Below are 17,911 nucleotides of genomic sequence, written 5' to 3'. Positions count from 1 at the left end.
TTTGAAAGGTTTTTAGTTAAGTTTGACACTGAGTTCCATTAACTTCCCTATCACTTTTTTGGCATTGACAGGGGTGAAGGTGGGGGAAGGATCCATATACGATAACTTGGTTTGCCATATGTCACAACTATTCCCCAAGGTGTACCTGGGTGTGCAACCTGTGCAGTCACACAAGGCCCAACTCCTAGAACAGCCCTGTGCTTGGCTTAATGCTCTGTCATCGCCATCTTGAAATTCTTAGTAATTTTGAACATGGAGCCCTGCATTTGCATTTTGCACTAGGCCCCACACATGCTATAGCCAGTCCTGCTATTCCTGGATACCTTTTGAGTTTCACCTCCCTCTGCTTGGTCTCCTACCCTGAAATTATAACCCAGGTACAGCTACGTTTTCTTAGCAAGTCTCTGAGATCTGGGGCAGGCAGCAGTTGACTTGGATGGTCCACATATTACAGCCAATATGTAAGGCTCTAAATTCAGCCTGGCAATTCCACAGTAGGTATTATGAGTTTCCCAGTCCTCCTAAGGGAGAGTTGTGCATTATTTAGACCATAAATAGAAAAGAAATAGTCACAAAATGCCATAATGAATAAAATGTGCCTTTATTACACTAAAGAGAAGCCCTTATTTTATGGAGAGCTTCCATTGTCTGTGACGGTGACATTCAAGAGAGAACTTGTCCTCATTTTCCAAGTGATTGAACTTTACATCTATACAGACTCTTTATTTTTTATTTTTTGGTTGTGCTGCACAGCATGCAGGATCTTAGTTCCCCGACCAGGGATCGAAACTGTGCCCCCTGCAGTGGAAGTGCAGAGTCAACCACTGGAACGCCAGGGAAGTTCCTCTAACCAGATTCTTTACCAACGTCTGGTTGGCCAGGGATTCAGGTGTAAGATCTTTGACCGTTTGGTGATTTTTGGTTTAAACTCTCAATGCCCGTGGAGTTCGGGAGAATGTCTATCACCTCGGGTTTTAAAGCAGCCACACTTATCAGTTTCAGTTCAGGCTCTGCATCAGAGGTACTTCTCACTTAACTAGCATCTTTTCATTTGGAACAGATATGGTAATGGCTTGAGGGAAATGACTCTGTGACTGTTAAGGTTTGCATGTTAGTGACATGCTTATGATCCATCTCTTTGTAGGGCTTGATCATCTGTGTCAGACACGACTTAGTAGTGCATTAGGCACTGGGGTTGGAGACAGCACTAAGAACCTTATCTCCTTTCCACTCTTGTGAGGGTCCCTTTGGCTTTTAATGTTTAATAATAACAACCCTCAACTGCTTCAACTTTTCATCTCTACTCCAGCATTTATCTTTAATTGTTCGGCTGCCACTCTATGCTCACATTCTTTCCCCTCCCATTACCCGCTTAGTGGTAATCTCTGTCAGTGTACCCTGCAACTCAGCTTCTAATTTGTTAAACAGAGAACAGTTGCAGATGTTCCTCTCTACTGCTTTCGGAGTGCTGTTTGTTTCACACTATGCTTATCTTCTGCATAGACTGCAGCAGCTTTTGCTAAAATCTCAATCTTATATTCTAAAGTATTTGTTTCCTTATGGAGTTGTCTTATTACTTATTTCTACCCAGAGAATTTTTTTGGTTGTTCTTTTTCATTTAGTTTTCCTTGAAGGCAGTTCTTAAAATTTAGAGAAGCAGTATTAGATTCTTGGGGAATAGCCTTAAAAGCAACCACTTGTTTTACTGAACTCTGGTGATCATTCGTTGTATGGTTTGACTTTTTTTTTTCTAAGATTTCGGTTCATCTTGGAAGTACCTGTTTGTCATAGCAAAAATGAGGAACACCACAAAAACATCTGTTTCTAATCCAATCATCCAAGAGGTATTTTATTTGTTGCGCACTTACTATGTGCCAGACACTGTCCTAGGCACTTGGGCTGCATCACTGAACAAAACACATAAAAATCCCTGACCTCAGAGAGTTTATATTCTGGCAGGAGAAGGCAAATAATAAACAATAAGCATAATACATGACTAAATTATATAGCATATTCACAGGTGATAAATGCTATGGAAAAAACAGAGCAGGGCAAGGTGGAGATCAGGAGGGCAAGTTGAAACTTCCCTACCTCCCCAGCCTTTATACTCAATGTTCCATCTACTCTCCTATCTTGAAAAAAATTATTCTCCCCATTCTGTACTACCAGTGAATCACTGTACCATTATTTCTGATTCCTTTCACAGTCAAATTTCTTCAACAAGTTGTCTACACTCTCTGCTTTCACTTTCTCACTTCCCAGTTACTCTGCAACTCAAAGTTATCTAGTTTCTGCTCCTACTTCTTCACTGAAACTATTGCCAAAGTCACCATTCATTTCCATGTTACCAAATCCAGTGGAAATGAATCCAAATTTTGATACTTTTGAGCACTCCTTCCTCCTTGAAAAGTGCCCCCCTCTTGGATTTCATTATATTGCTCTCTCCTGCTTACCCTCCTACTTCTCAGTCTCCACTGACAGCTACACTACTTCTGACCATCCTTTAAATGCTTGTGATGCTTGTGTTCCTCTGGATTCTATTCCAGTCCCTTCTTTTTTTTCTTATTCTTTCTGGTTGGAATCAATCATTCACTGTGATTTCAATTACCATCTATATACTGATGACTCTAAACTTTTATATCCAACCAGACCTTTCTCCTGAGCTCCAGAACCATGTATCTAACTGCCTACTAGTCATATCTACCTGGATGGCCCATAGGCACTTAAAACAGCCCATCCAAAAATGACTCATCTCCCCCTGCCAAACCTGCCCTTCTTCTCACTGTTCCAGCTCAGCACCATCTTTCCAGTTGACCCATCATTTAGAAACCTGAAATTAATACTCTCTTTTCAGCACCCTAATTTCTTCCCTCACACACACTGATCACCAAGTCCTATTGATGCTAAACAGCTCTCAAATCTACTTCTATCCACAAGTGCCACTACTCTAGCCGAGTATACCATATTTTCTCATCTATATTAATACAACGGTCTCATAACTGGTTCCCTTGACCCCAGTGTTGCTCACTCCCAAATTCTCACACAGTAGTCAGAGTGACCTCTAAGGATTAGATCTAACCATACCATTCCTTTGCTTGAAACCCTTCATTGGTTCCCGCCAACCACAGGATAAAACCTAACCCTTTAGTGTGGGTTATAAGTTCTTCTGATTGAACATCTAAGTCAAAGTTGCTGCCATCCTGAACTATCTGCAGTGCTCCAAATACTCCATGCATTTGGGCCTTCATACCTGAAACACTCCTTCCACCACACAGTGATTCCATGGCAAACGCTTGTTCATCCCCCTTACCTTTCATTTTAATGTCTCTTCCTGAACTCTGGGCTACTGTCCCTGCCATCTGCTCCCATAGAACTTGGTACTCCTCCCATCACAGCCCTGTCATTACTTCTTTACCTGACTTCTTCCCCAGCTGGATGGTGAGCTCCGTGACGGAAAGGCTAAGTCTATTTTGCTCATGATTATATCCCCAGTACATAGCCTAGCAGGGGCTAAATCAATGTTTGTTGAATGAATGAGCAATAAGCCCAGGTAAACTTGAGCCCTACACATTTCAAAGAGGAAAGTAAATCATAAAAAAAGATACAATTTTTTTAAAAAATCAATTTTACGTATGTCACAGAACACAACTGTTTTCTTCAAAAAGTAAATATAAGATAATAACAGTGTTCAGCTCTGGGTAGTAGATTATGGTTGAGTTTTTTTCCTTTCTTCTACATAGCCTTTTTACCAAATTGTCTATAATGAGTGTGTCTTACTTTTATGGTGGAAAAAATGTTATAAATTATAAACTACAAAGAACCCTAATACAAAATATTTTTACCTCTTTTCCTCAAAACAAAGAGTGCCATATACAGTGAAATATGATCACTGGGTTTTTTCTACCACTTTGCTTGAAGGTGAATAACAACATGAAATCCCTGCTTTATTTAACACCAACAGAAGTATATATATGTTGATAACATAACCCAAGTTGCAAAAATCACATCACTATCTAGGACCTGAAATGCAAGCAGTGCTTTTCATATGTTTTTTAAAATTCTGTAGGAGCTATTTTTAATAAGAATTCGGATTCTGGTTTGATGCACAAAAACTGAATTATATCTTTATTTTATATTTAGAAATAAACACAACAAAAATAAGAACTAATTTTTATCCTTCTAGAACACTCCATCAGATTTGGATGACTTGGACAGTCTCCTCTGCTCTGAAAGACATGTCCTTCTCAACGGGAAAATAATGCTACAGGAGAAAAGTAAAGTAGAGTTAAACAACTTGAAAACTACTATACACACATCACACTTTGTTATAGAAGGAACTGACTGCGACAAAGTTCTCAAATTCTCTATATTGAATGCTATGATTAACTTAGCTATTTTCAGTTTGCCAATGTATCATCTTATTACAGTGAGGCATACAGACAAAATACACTATAGAAAATACCATTACAATGACAATTTCTGAATAACAAAGTTAACTTCCATGCCTCAGAGAATGACCCACAGAAATCAAGTTTTGTTAGTATAGTTATAATGTCATATGTGTGCATACACACGTGTGTGCATATATTGGGTTGGCCAAAAGTTTCATTCATTTTTTTCCATAAGATGGCTCTAGTAGCGCTTAGTTGTCTTTAACTTCATTCGAAACCATTTTGCTAGATTGTATTGTGACAGCTGTTATATCAGCATGCATTTTAAAAAAACTTATCAAAACTGGTGAATTTTTGTGTAGCCATTTTAATATTGAAGATGGAAGAGAAAAGCAACATTTTCTGCATATTATGCTTTATTATTTCAAGAAAGGTAAAAAAGCAACTGAAACGCAAAAAAAAAAAAAAGATCTGTGCAGTGTATGGAGAAGGTACTGTGACAGATGGAACGTGTCAAAAGTGGTCTGCGAAGTTTCGTGCTGGAGGTTTCTCGCTGGACAATGCTCCACGGTCGGGTAGACCAGTTGAAGTTGATAGCGATCAAATCGAGACATTAATTGAGAACAATCAACATTATACCACGTGGGAGATAGCCGACATACTCAACATATCCAAATCAAGTGTTGAAAATCATTTGTACCGGCTTGGTTATGTGAATCGCTTTGATGTTTGGGTTCCACATAAGTTAAGCGAAAAAAACCTTCTTGACTGTACTTCCACATGCGATTCTCTACTTAAACATAACAAAACGTTCCAGTTTTTAAAACAAATTGTGACAGGTGATGAAATGTGGATACTGTACAATAATGTAGAACGGAAGAGGTCGTGGGACAAGTGAAATGAACAACCACCAACCACACCAAAGGCCGCTTTTCATCCAAAGAAGGTGATGTTGTGTATATGGTGGGATTGGAAGGGAGTCCTCTATTATGAGCTCCTTCCGGAAAACCAAACGATTAATTCCAACAAGTACTGCTCCCAATTAGACTAACTGAAAGCAGCACTCGATGAAAAGCGTCTGGAATTAGTCAACAGAAAACGCATAATCTTCCATCAGGATAACGCCAAGATCGCATGTTTCTTTGATGACGAGGCAAAAACTGTTACAGCCTGACTGGGAAGTTCCGATTCATCCACCATATTCACCAGACATGGCACCTTTGGATTTCCATTCATTTCGGTCTTTACAAAATTCTCTTAATGGAAAAAATTTCAATTCTATGGAGGACTGTAAAAGGCACCTAGTTACCTATGAGCTTCAGGAGCTAATAGAGTGCTACAGTGACACTCCAACTGTCAGAATGAGAGTAGCTGAGTAGCAGAATTTTGAGTGTCAGGTTATACTTGGGTGGGGCGGGTTGAGGGGTACAACTGCCCAAGAAAAGAGGAGTCTTGAAAATACACTGGTGGGGGAGATACTCGTAGAGGGGTACACTGAGCTAATACTCCCGGCTCTTTAGGAGTGCTGGAATGTGTTTTAAAAGGCGGAAAGAAAGAGTCCTAATTTTAGGAAGTAGTCCACAGATTCATGCTCTCATATTATAGATAAAGCTGCATAAGTTTACAAGTCCACATAGATATACCTACCAAAAAAAACAAGAAAAGCAGCTATTCTGAGACCTTTTCTGAGGATCACTCAGAGGTTTTAGGTTAAAAAAGCAGCATGTTCAGGATGTTTTAAGCTGTGTAACAGACCTGAAGTTGTCACCAGGGTAGGGACAGGGTGCTACTGTTAACTCTTCCGTAAACTTACTGGTTTATTATTTCTTAGTGGAATCTTTTTTCCTTAAAATAAAAATAACTTTTCTTTGCTCAAAAAGATAAAAAGTTTTGGGAAGATGGAATTACGAAGTTGCCGGAAAAATGGCAGAAGGCAGTGGAACAAAAGGGTGAATATGTTGTTCAGTAAAGTTCTTGGTGAAAATGAAAAAGGTGTCTTTTACTTAAAAACTGAAGGCACTTTTTGGCCAACCCCCAATATATGTGCATGTGTGTACTGCATTAAAGTTATACAAAGTAATATATAGGTATGTGTAATAATATACATGTACTATTATTATATATATTTATGTATTACCTTATATAAATAATACATCAATTACATACACACAGATAATACCTTGTATAAGAATTTTCTTTTGTTTCCTCTGAGATAAGTCACTTTTCCTATTCATCTAGTCCAAATCTCCATTTTGTATTTTCATGAACTGAGCCCAGGAAAGTTAAGGGACTTGCCCAAACTCCCACCGTAAATAACAGGAGAACTGGGACTAAAGCCAGTCTCCTGACGCTCAGTTTAATGGTCTGTTATTCCACTCCTCTCCTTCTCCATAACTGAGGCTAGAAATGAACACCTTGAGTAATGCACTGCAATTTTCAAAGCATTTTCACATATGCTTAAGCTACACACACACACACACACACACACACACACACACACACACACACACACACAGATACACACACACACCCCCTCAGCTGATGGTATCAAGGCTAAGTTACTTGCCCATGGAAATGCCACTACTTAATGGCCTGAGTCTCCTGACTCCCAATCTAGTACCCTATTCCTTGAAGTATACTTCTTTTCTCACAAACCATTTTATTCTTACTGGGCCCTTGGTAATTACTTTGGGAGGAGGAGACCCAGGCCAAGGCTAGGGGATCTGTAAGTCTGCGCAAGTGAAATGAGGCCCAGGTAGTCCCCTCGTGTGTGATCCTGGGATCCCCTCTCTGAACCTCTTCTAATACTGGATTGTGTACGTTTGGAGAGCAGGTAGCTGAAACTACACCTAGGATCCAGGATTTGATCTCAGATTTATCAGACTCCTGAGGCTATGCTCCTTCCCCCGGATATGCCATGTGGTCAACACACGTGGAGGACCATGGTCATTATTATTTAGCAAGGGTGTCTATCATGGAGCTTCAGAGTCAGGGCAGGCAGATTCCATTTCTTTGTTTCCCTGAAGAGCTGAACTATGTATACCAAATAATATGGCACCCAAACAACCTAGCACATTTCTTGTCCACCTTCCTCCCATCCAGATATCCCTAGTGATAATATTTGTTTCAGAAGCTGATACTCCTGTGGTCCAAACATTTGTGGGATAAAAAAAATAGGCATCAATTGAACCAAGATGTTGATAACAAGAATCAAATATTAAATACTTCAACTTTATATGCTATTGTCATTACCTGTGGTCTCCTGCTCCTTTTCATCACCTAACCCTTCCTCATCTGTTGCTTTCCCTAATGTTCCAGCAACCCTCTTTGGTTTGTGTCTTCGGTTCTTGAAACCCTTTAAAATTCTGTTGACTTTCCTTCGTAAAGGATTGGCCCATATGCTGCAATATTAAAAGTTCAAAGTGAAACCTTACTTCTCAACAGTGACAGAATAATAACAATGGTGGGTTATAAGGAAAAGGCTATTTGCTCACATAACTCTTTACACATTCCCACCTAATTGTTTAATTCCAGATTTAATAACTCTGATAGAAAGTATTATACTTGGCTCACTCATATTTATCATTGTAACCATAATTATTATTCTATATAGCATTATTTTGATCATTGGATCCTCTGCAACAGGAATGCCATCCTACTTCCCTCTGCTGACATCAATGTTACCCACCCTTCAAGATCCAGCTTATATATTATTTGTCTAGATAGCCTTCTCTTTCACTCTTAGCCTATAGGGATTCCTCTCTCTTACGAACTTCAAAACTAAATAGTAATAGTTCACATTACATGATCATCTACAATTTTACAATTTCACACTCACACTCACTATTGCTATCATTGGGTATTCAATCCTGTTCTTCTTTGCATTTGTGTGGACAGTGGATGGAGGTGGGTACTTGAGAGCCTCTCACAGGCCAAGAACTTGGCCAGGTGCTTTACATATTTTATCTTATTTAATCCTCACGACAGCCCTATAAGGTGCAAATGATTAAACTGGGGCTTAAAGAGGTAAGATAACTTATCCAAGGTCATACATAGCTAGTAAATAGAGGTGTTACTAGTATTTGAACTTATGTCTGTCTGACTCAAGTACAGACGTTTTCTATTAGACAACACTGCAGCATTAGCAAATAATGACTAATAACGGCAGGTATGATAGAATTCCTGCATTCCAAGGCCTGTGTATAAGTACTTCATGTGCATGATCTTATTTAGTTGATGAGGCAGGTACTATTTCTATCATTTCCATTTTTCATACAGGAAATTGAGGCACTGAGAAGGAAGGTAATTTGCCCAAGGTCACCAGACTACTCAGTACTGGAGGCAGGATTCAAATCCAGACCTGCTTAAATCTAAAGCACAATCTCTTACCCACTACGCTATTGTAGTCTATTTTGTCTACTGTTGTCTTATTTTTCCCCCCAGAGCTTGGAAATAACTTCAGGCTAGAGCTTTACCTTGTAACTTCATATATCCCACAGAGCCTGGTAACCCAGTGAGGACTCAGGAAATGTTAGTTGATATTTATGTTTACAGAGCTTTCACTTTCTAAATACCTAAAAACAATCCAAGGAACAGAAACAGGAATGCCCAAAGCAGAGGTAAGGATGGAAACACAAAAGAGAAAGAAAGAGAGAAATATTTTCATATAAGATTATGAAGAGGTTTGCATATAAGATTATGAAGAGGTAATGACAGATACATATTCCTATCCTCAGCTCAATGCTAGATAGTGTACAGAAGAGGATACCTGGCCCCAACAGTGCTACTTAGCTATACAGAGCAGCGGGTTCTGTGTATGTGGGGCCCAAAGATAGAAAATCCTGATTTTGACATGACTCTGAAGGTAATACTCACTTTTCTCCCCTAAAACTACATTCCTGGGTTGTCACTGAGCTCCACTAGCTAAGGCAGATATGGAGCAAATAAACACCTTTTTCTCAATGAATCATAAAAAGTCTCCAGGCATAAATGAAACAGTGGGTGAAGGCCCAAAATACATTTATATGATTTCCCTATGGTCTATTTACATTGCAGTACTGTTAACTGCAGTCTCAAAAAAACCAAAAAAACAAAAAACAAAAAACCTGAAACAACTACATAGTTCTCAGTCCCCTGGGGCTACATGTGTTTCAGAATGCAGAATATTTTGGATTTTAGAAAGGTAATATGACATGATATACTGCATATTACATGACACTCTCATGGGGTCTATGGCAGCATCTCATGATCAAACAGTAATATTTCTACAACAAAATATATGAATATTCACTCTAAGCGTTAAATAATGACTAGAAAGTGTCTCAGGTCAGGTCAGATCAGGTTTTGCTGCCAAATGAGTTAGGAAAAAAGTTTTAGGTTTGCAGAACTTCTTGAATTTCAGAATTTTAGATAAGAAATTAGGGACTTATACTTTTTTTCCAATGCTGTGACTTCAATGTATCTTACTTCACATAATTAAAATGACTGTGTTTTCTTTACCCACAGATTTTATTTTAAATTTCATGGTGTACATTTCCCCTTAATTAACAAAGAAAAATGCAACACAGCCTTATTATTTTAAAACTCACTGCACTGGTTTAGGTTGCAGAGGACTTGGTATTAGGTTCAACCTTCTAACATTACTGAGATCCAAAGTTACATTTTCTACCCAATATCTAATGAGAATGCTCAAGGGGGAAAGTAGGGGTGAGATTATTTGTTCAGTGTCCTAGAGGTGATTTTCTTCTTTTCATATAAAATGTCATATACTGTCACCAGCATACTCACACTTGAAATATACAGATCAACTTATCCAATACTCATTCACTCACTGACACATCTGCTCATTTATGAAATTAACACTATTCTAAACAGCGAGACATAAAGATGAGTAAGACATGGGACCTGCCCTCAAAGGAGCTTAAAACTTAGAAGGGAAGGCAGATATATAGGCTGATAATTATATCACATTGAGATAATCCAAGTAGAGGTAAGCAGAGGTTGGTAGAAGATAAACAGGAAGAAGCCTGACCCGATCTGGGCAGCAGGTTTGGGGTAAACTTCCTAGAGGAGGTGACATCTAATATGAGGCCTGCATTCTGGGTGGAGTGAGCCAGATAAAGAAGAGTGGAGATAGATATATGACAGCATTTCTATCAGTGGGTAGGTACACTGTGTGAAAAGCTCAGAGTGGCAAGGCAGCAAGTTGTTTGTAAGCATCAAGTAGAATAGTGTGGCTGGAAACACTAAGTAGGCCCACTGGGAATTTCTAGTGATACATATCTATACAGTTGTGAGACTTTTTTTTCCTCTAGGAATTCCCAGAAGCTTAGATGTAGAAGCAGAGAAGTGGTGTGGATTCAATTTCAATGAAGCAAAGGAGCTGGAAAGACTGTATTGATGTAACAGGCAATAGGATCCAGGGTAGATAAAGAAATCAGATGATGTTAAAAAGGTAGAAGACCAGGGGAAAAGAGAGCGTTAAAGAGTCTGGAGGTCTCGATGAAAACAGGGGTAGCAAAAGTAAAGAAAGGAAAAACCTAGAAAACAAGGCACACACACACCCCCCTCCATGGCCAAAGAGTAGGATTTTGAAGTTTAAGATTTCAGAGACTCATAGGTTCAATTTTTGATGAATGATAAGGTTCAGGATATGGGCACAAAAATGGGTGGCCAATGCAGAGTGCAGGCAAGAGTCCTCAGAATTGAGTACACCAGGGAAGTCTAAGGCTATGGACTTAGATGGCTCATAACATGGACAGCGAGGCTATCCAGGAAGATGATCAGATGGAGAACACAACATCTAGCAAGTGCCTAAACCAAGCAGGAGCTCAATAAAGATATGCAGAAAGAATGAATGAATAAACGGTTGAACTGGAGAACCTAGTGCAATTCCAAATGGGCTGTGTACCAGATTCATTTGGGGTGCTTTAAAAATATAAATTTCAGGACCAAACCTCAGACTTACAAAATCGGAATCTCTTGGGTAAAGCCTGGCAATCTGTATTATTAAATATTCCTAAGGCTACTTCCACAGAAGCCATCTACAGTCCACAGTTTGAGAAACACTGATCTAGTGGGTTGATTTTTCCATGTTCCTTAATAAACTATAATTCATTAATATAAATATAAATTATTTAAGATAGTTAAAGAACATAACATCACTTTTATAGCTAGGAAAGCTTATAAATTTAACTTATCATTTGCAACGTCACAAAACAGTCATAAAATCCACAGAAATGACTAACTAGATTATTCCAATAATTATTTACTGATTTGCTTACCACATGGTCTAGAGATCAGTGGTTCTCAAACCGGAGTGTACATGAGAATCACTTGTTGGGCTTGTTAAAACACAAATTGCTGGACTTTAAACCCAGAGTTTCTGATTCAGTAGGTCTGGGGTGGTGCCTGAGAACATGCGTTTCTTACATGTTCCAAAGGGATGATGATGATACCTGTGCAGAAACTCCATTTGGGTATCCCCAGTTCTAGACTCAAAGAAGTATGAACTTGGCCCCAGTGTCCTCACAGAGGTTACAATTTAGCTAGAGAAAGAAAACAAACAATAGGAAACAAAGGATAATTACATGTTAGATTATGTGGATAAGAATACCAGCACAGAAAGAGGTTTTAAGACAAGACAAAACACTGGAATCTGGAGCAGTTGCAGAGCACTTCATGGAAGAGTTGGGGCAGCTGCAATTTGAAGGTAAGAAAGAATTCAAACAAGTGAAGAGGATGAAGAAGAACAATCCCAAGATCTAGGAAGAACATGGGCAAAAGAACAGAGGCAAGAATAAAGCCTGGGGTATGCCAAGAAAAGTAAAGAGAGTTCCCTGGCTGGAGCAAAAGATACATGGAGTATTACAAGAAATATTACTGGAGTTATAGAATGAGTCCAATATAGATGAAAGCCACAGCCCTTCGAGTGGACTTGAAGCAACAAGATGCTGCTGTTTTTATCTAATTTTCTTCCTATTTCCTATAGTAAAAAGAGAAAGAAATCGGAAGACAGATTGGAATCCTTGCTCTATCACTACGTAATCTTGAGCAAGAAGCCAAACCTCCCTGCACCTGTCTTGAAGGTCACACACGACAATGTATGTGAAAACTTCACATAAACTGGAAAAGGCCAAACATGCTCATTGTTTTTATCTGTGCCTTTTCAGTGTGACTTTCTATCTTGGATACTTGTATATACCCTTTATTAGACTATGTGTCCCTTGAAAGCACAGAGCATGATCTGATTCACCTCTTTGCCCTTCACAGCACCTAACAGATGGCCTGGAATCCAGATATTCTTGAATGCATTAGAAGTTCTTGAATGATATAATGAAATGAAATAATGCTATTTTAGGAAGATAAGCCTGGCAGGATATAACAGGATGGATTAGAAGGACAGTAGACTAGGGGTCCACGTATATGTCCAAATTAGCTTGGCAAGCATCCTTACTCACTCTCTCCTTCCTAACGGCACAGCCACACATTCCTATTGAAGGGCCAGGAAACTTCTCCAGGACCTAAAGCCTAGCCATCTTCCAAAAACCACCTGCAGCCCCATCGCAGTTATTGTGTCTCTTGTATAAATTATTTGCATTGGACATATCATCTCAATGCTCTCCTCAGTTCCCAATTCTGCCTTTGCATTTGGATGCTAGCTAGTCTTGTGTTACGGACTGAATGTTTGTGTCCCTAAAATTCATCTTGAAGCCCTAGCTCCCAGTATGGTTGCATTGAAGATGGTACCTCTAAGGAGTAATTAAGGTTAAATGAGGTCATAAGGGTGGGGCCTTGATCAGTAAAATTAATGTCATTATAAAAACTAATTTTAAAATTCTTTTTAGTAAAAACCAGACAGCTTTCTCTTTCTCTCTCTACCCCCCTCACAGGCATCATGGAAAGACCATGTGAGCACACAGAGAGAAGGTGGCCATCGGCAAGCCAGGAGAGCCCTTACCAGAAACCAAATCAGCTGGCATCTTGATCATAGACTTCTAGCCAGCAGAACTGTGAGAAAATAAATGTTTACTGTTTAAGCCAACTGGACTGTGGTATTTTGTTATGGCATCCCTGGAAGACTAATATATTTTGCTCCCCTTTTGCTCCTCTCCTGAAACCACTTACTTAGGACAGCAGTTGACAACATAAAAGGCCTGGACTAAGCTGCGACTATAAAATATGAAGAGGTAAATCCCAGACTCATCCCAAAGGAAACCAAAAAAATGACAGGGAGCCTGAAGGAATAGAATTACATATTAAGGATAAAGGAAAGTAAATAGTCACAGATGATTCCAAGGTTTCTAGCCTGGGAGACTAAAGAAATCACTGACAGAAATGAACGGGTGTCAAGGGGAGATGATTTGGGAGAAAAAGAAGTTCAGTTTTGCAATGCTGCAGTAAGTGCATTTTGCACTAACAGAACACCCAATTCATGAAGGCAGTTGGAAATATAAAACAGATAGAGGTGAGGATTTCAGGATGTATGTTTAAGAGTCATTTATCCAAACAAGCCCAGAACATTATGTTCAGAAAGGACTTCAGAAATTTTCTAACTCAATTCTCTACTCTAACTTTATGAGAAAATCAACACCAAAAAAAGTTAAGCTCACTATAAAACTGGTAGTGAAGGCAGAAGTAGAACACAGATCTTTTAAAATATTCTTTCTACTACATACTTGTAATATTCTCTGATAGATGAGAATAAGGCTTTGGGAGACAACCACAGTTGGGAAAACAAAGAGAAGCAAATTGAGGTGGATCAGAATGGTAAGGAGAACAATGAAATCCAAGGAAGGAAAGTTTCAAAAAGGAAGCAGTCAACAGTGTACTTGTGACAAAAAGGTCAAGTTGGATGGAAACTGAGAAAAGGCCACTGCATTTTGCAATGAGGTTATTAGTTACTTGGCAACAAACTCTTCTTTTTAATAGTACCTAATATCCCAGAATTCTCTAAAATGCTGCCCTTGGAGTCCCTGCAATAGGAATACCTCAGACATATAATCCGCATATAATGAGGTTCTCTTATTATTTCAATAACTAAATTACCTTGAACAGGGTCCAAGAAGAACTGGCTTTATGTGAATTTCAAATCTATAGTGACTCATGTTAGATTAAGGGTTCCAGTTTGCTCACATTCTCATCGGATCATATTTTGTCAAAGTTCTTACAGCCCAGCCATACTTTTAAAATTTATAGACTTTATTTCCTTTCTTTGAATTCATATGTATATAATCCTAGGAACTTCAAACCTTTCAGCAGTTGGCTAATTACTGCATAATCCTTTTCAAAATAACATTACTAATTATATTGTACAGTATAATGAGACACACAAACATAGGGATTTGAAAATGTAAATGCCTATTTTTAAAATTCAATGGGTGATGATTTTTAGGCAATTTTTGACACATTTATTCCCAATTCTTTACCTCCCATTCTATGAGAGTAAGTGGTATTAAGATTATCTACATAATGAAAACCACATTATAATACAGAGAATCACTCAGCAGGATTTGTCTAAATGTAGAAATTTTCAGTAACAGCCATCTGGCAAGCAGCAACATTGAAAGTGTATGGGGGATGTGCTATTTACATCATCTGTGTATCAGATGATCTACAATCTTAAAAAAACATGGCTTTTTTATTAGTTGAAAGAAAACATAGTCTTGTCATTTTCAGACTGAGTTCTGAATTTTTCTTAATTCGAACTTACAAATTCAATCTGACAGGAAGAAAAAGAACATTGAAAATACACTTCATCTGATTTTAATAGGCATGGTATTACAATGTTTGAATCTTTCACCTTACTAAAGCTATGTACACACTCAAATATCATATCACTATATAATACACAGGATGTTTAACTGGCATATACATACAGATTAAACTTTATATAAAAACAGATAAAGATTAGCAGCTGAATTTTGCACTTGAAACTACTGTTATTGGCACTGTATTACTGTAACAGGAAAAATTCAGCCACCCCCTTTCTCCTCTCTCGCCCTAGAGCCCCCTCCCCTGCTTCCTTTTGTCCCAATCCACCTGTTTGTTCCTTCATCTCTATGTAAGTCTTAAGCCTACCAGTGACACTTAAACCTAATGAGGCTTCTGATCCCTATTAATGAGAATAAAAATAGATCTTACATAACCTTGAGGACGTAATGAATTTCAAAATGCATCTTATATGCGAGTTTAATAAGGCTATTAGTAGCAAATTCTTAGAAAGCTTTTCACTAATGCTCTCTGTTCCCTTTTGTATATGTGAACCAGTTCAAGCTGGCTTGAGTTTTGTTTACCTGGTTCATACCACACTTGAATATAGAAGTAAACTACAGATTCAGTTACAGATTATTAAAGGGGCAAAGTTCAGCCACTCCTGCTTAGAAATGATAAGCATTTAAGGGATCTATAATAAGGAGACTCCATCTGGATGTAATGAATTCTGTGGGAGGGCCCCCTCCCCACCTAACCCAAATCTTGTCCTCCCTTCAAAAACTCAGCTCAAATAGCACTTCCACCATGGAGCCCACTCTTTCCTCTCCCACTCAGCCTTATCCCCAATGCCTCAGAACTTTTATAAGTTACTGCCACCACTCATTTTAGTCCTTAATTATATTCCATCTTATATTGTTCTTAATATGTCGTGCTTGGGATTTATTTTAAGGTAGACTGAAGCTCCTTAAAACTAGAGCCTATCTCTTAGACATTGCTGCATCCTCCACAATACCTAGCACAAGCAGTGACTGAACATGGTCAACTGGAGAAAGCGTGAATCAGGCATTAAAAAATGAAATGCATTTGTCTCTGGAAAGTGATTATCCTCTTTAGGTAAACTGCTTTCATTCCTCCCCTCTACTCATATTACTTCTCATTTTTCATCCCTCCAACTCTTGCCAGTTGTTAGCTCCTCAGGTTACCTGTAAATAAAAGGCACTGCCCAAACTATAGGAGCTGAGGAATGTCAAAACATCATTTGTTTGGCTTATGACTGAAGGCCAAAATAGAAGAACTACAACAGCTTTTTCCTGAAGGAATGTATATTCAATGTATAGGAAAGGATCCAGCAAGAGGAGCTTAAGAGTATCTTCCAGGGACTTCCCTGGTGGCGCAGTGGTTAAGAATCCGCCTGCCAATGCAGGGGACACGGGTTCGAGCCCTGGTCCGGGAAGATCCCACATGCCGTGGAGCAACTAAGCCCGTGCACCACAACTACTGAGCCTGCGAGCCACAACTACTGAAGCCCACGCGCCTAGAGCCCATGCTCCGCGCAACAAGAGAAGCCACCGCAGTGAGAAGCCCGCGCACCGTGACGAAGAGTAGCCCCCGCTCACTGCAACGAGAGAAAGCCCGCGCGCAGCAACGAACACAACCAACACAGCCAAAAATAAATAATACATAAATAAATAATTTTTCTTTTTAAAAAAGAGTATCTTCCAATGCCTCAAAGGTTCTTCTAACAACGAGGCCCAGATCATGTTACTATAGATATGCATTTCGCTGTGGGCCCCTCTGATTCAGACAAACAACTGTGTTTGGCTTCTTTCTTTTCTTTTTCTAAACCACTACACTTGATTTTACTGCTGCATCTATTTCCCTTTTATGGGATCATTTATTTTACCTACTGTCATTTACTACTGTAACAGTTTATCTAGCTCTTTATTCTTTGAGATGGAGAACAGAAAGTGAGTTAAGGGGATAGCTCTAAAGAGATACCTTGCCCCCAAAAAGGAGGGTTTAGCAGGCTTTGGCCTCCATTTAAACTCCTTGTTTGGTATCAAGGATAGGATCTTTGTTCTAACACAATTATTCTCCTTGCTTCTAAAATCAGCTTACCAGGAAAAGCTGACAGTGCCCCATCCACCCTCAACCATCCACTGTTCCTGGAAATTCAGCTAAGCAGCAAGCTGAAACTGACACCTGCTCTGAGGTTGCAACAAAGAGCTCAGGATGACTGAAGGTACATACCACTCTTACACAAAATAGTAAAGTAAGTAAATAAATAAATAAACTATAGTAAACCAAAATTTATGGCATTCTATATATATACCATTCACATTGTTCAAGTCTCTCAAGCAGTTTGTATTATGTAAAAAGAAGAAAATATGTTCTATTAAAGGATAATCCTCTGGAACTCATTTTAGAGAAAACTCCAGTGTACTTTAGCATCCCCATAAAACTCCTTGGCAGAGGCATAACAGAGGGACCATAACGAAATTATTATACCAGGCCTATTATAACAGATATTCTAAATTGCATGGCATAATCCTAAGCTACCTATTTCTAGCAAATAGTATTTCATTTTTATTCATGGGTTATTTTTATATGAAATCAAGCTTTGGAGGGAAGACAGAAGGGTCAAAAATTCCACTCCTATTCCCATTCACCTGTGAAAAGAAAGAAAAGAAAGAAGCCTAGGAATAGCGATAACTCACTCATTATAGGAAACTAAGTGAAAACTGAGAAAAGAATTGACAGTCATGCAAACTGGAAAAGCTGAAAGGCTGTGACCCAACGGTGTCTTC

The 17,911-nt window shown here is 38.8% G+C and overlaps 1 protein-coding gene across 1 annotated transcript in view; it reads right to left on the bottom strand.

Annotated features, from left to right (window-relative positions):
• Positions 1-4,105: 4,105 nt before the first annotated feature.
• Positions 4,106-17,911, bottom strand: part of FMR1NB (FMR1 neighbor) — a 33,445-nt gene continuing 19,639 nt past the window's right edge. The window contains exons 5-6 of the mRNA XM_079910255.1: positions 7,644-7,792; positions 4,106-4,261 (exon numbers count right to left, since the gene is read on the bottom strand). Of these exons, the coding sequence (XP_079766381.1) occupies positions 4,245-4,261; positions 7,644-7,792 (166 nt within the window). The 3' untranslated portion in view covers positions 4,106-4,244. The remainder of the gene's footprint in view (positions 4,262-7,643; positions 7,793-17,911) is intronic.

The sequence above is a fragment of the Stenella coeruleoalba genome (assembly GCF_951394435.1).
Source record: "Stenella coeruleoalba genome assembly, chromosome: X".
Taxonomy (NCBI): domain Eukaryota; kingdom Metazoa; phylum Chordata; class Mammalia; order Artiodactyla; family Delphinidae; genus Stenella; species Stenella coeruleoalba.
The sequence above is the reverse complement of the archived record's forward strand: the minus strand, read 5'-3'. Positions and strand labels throughout refer to the sequence as shown.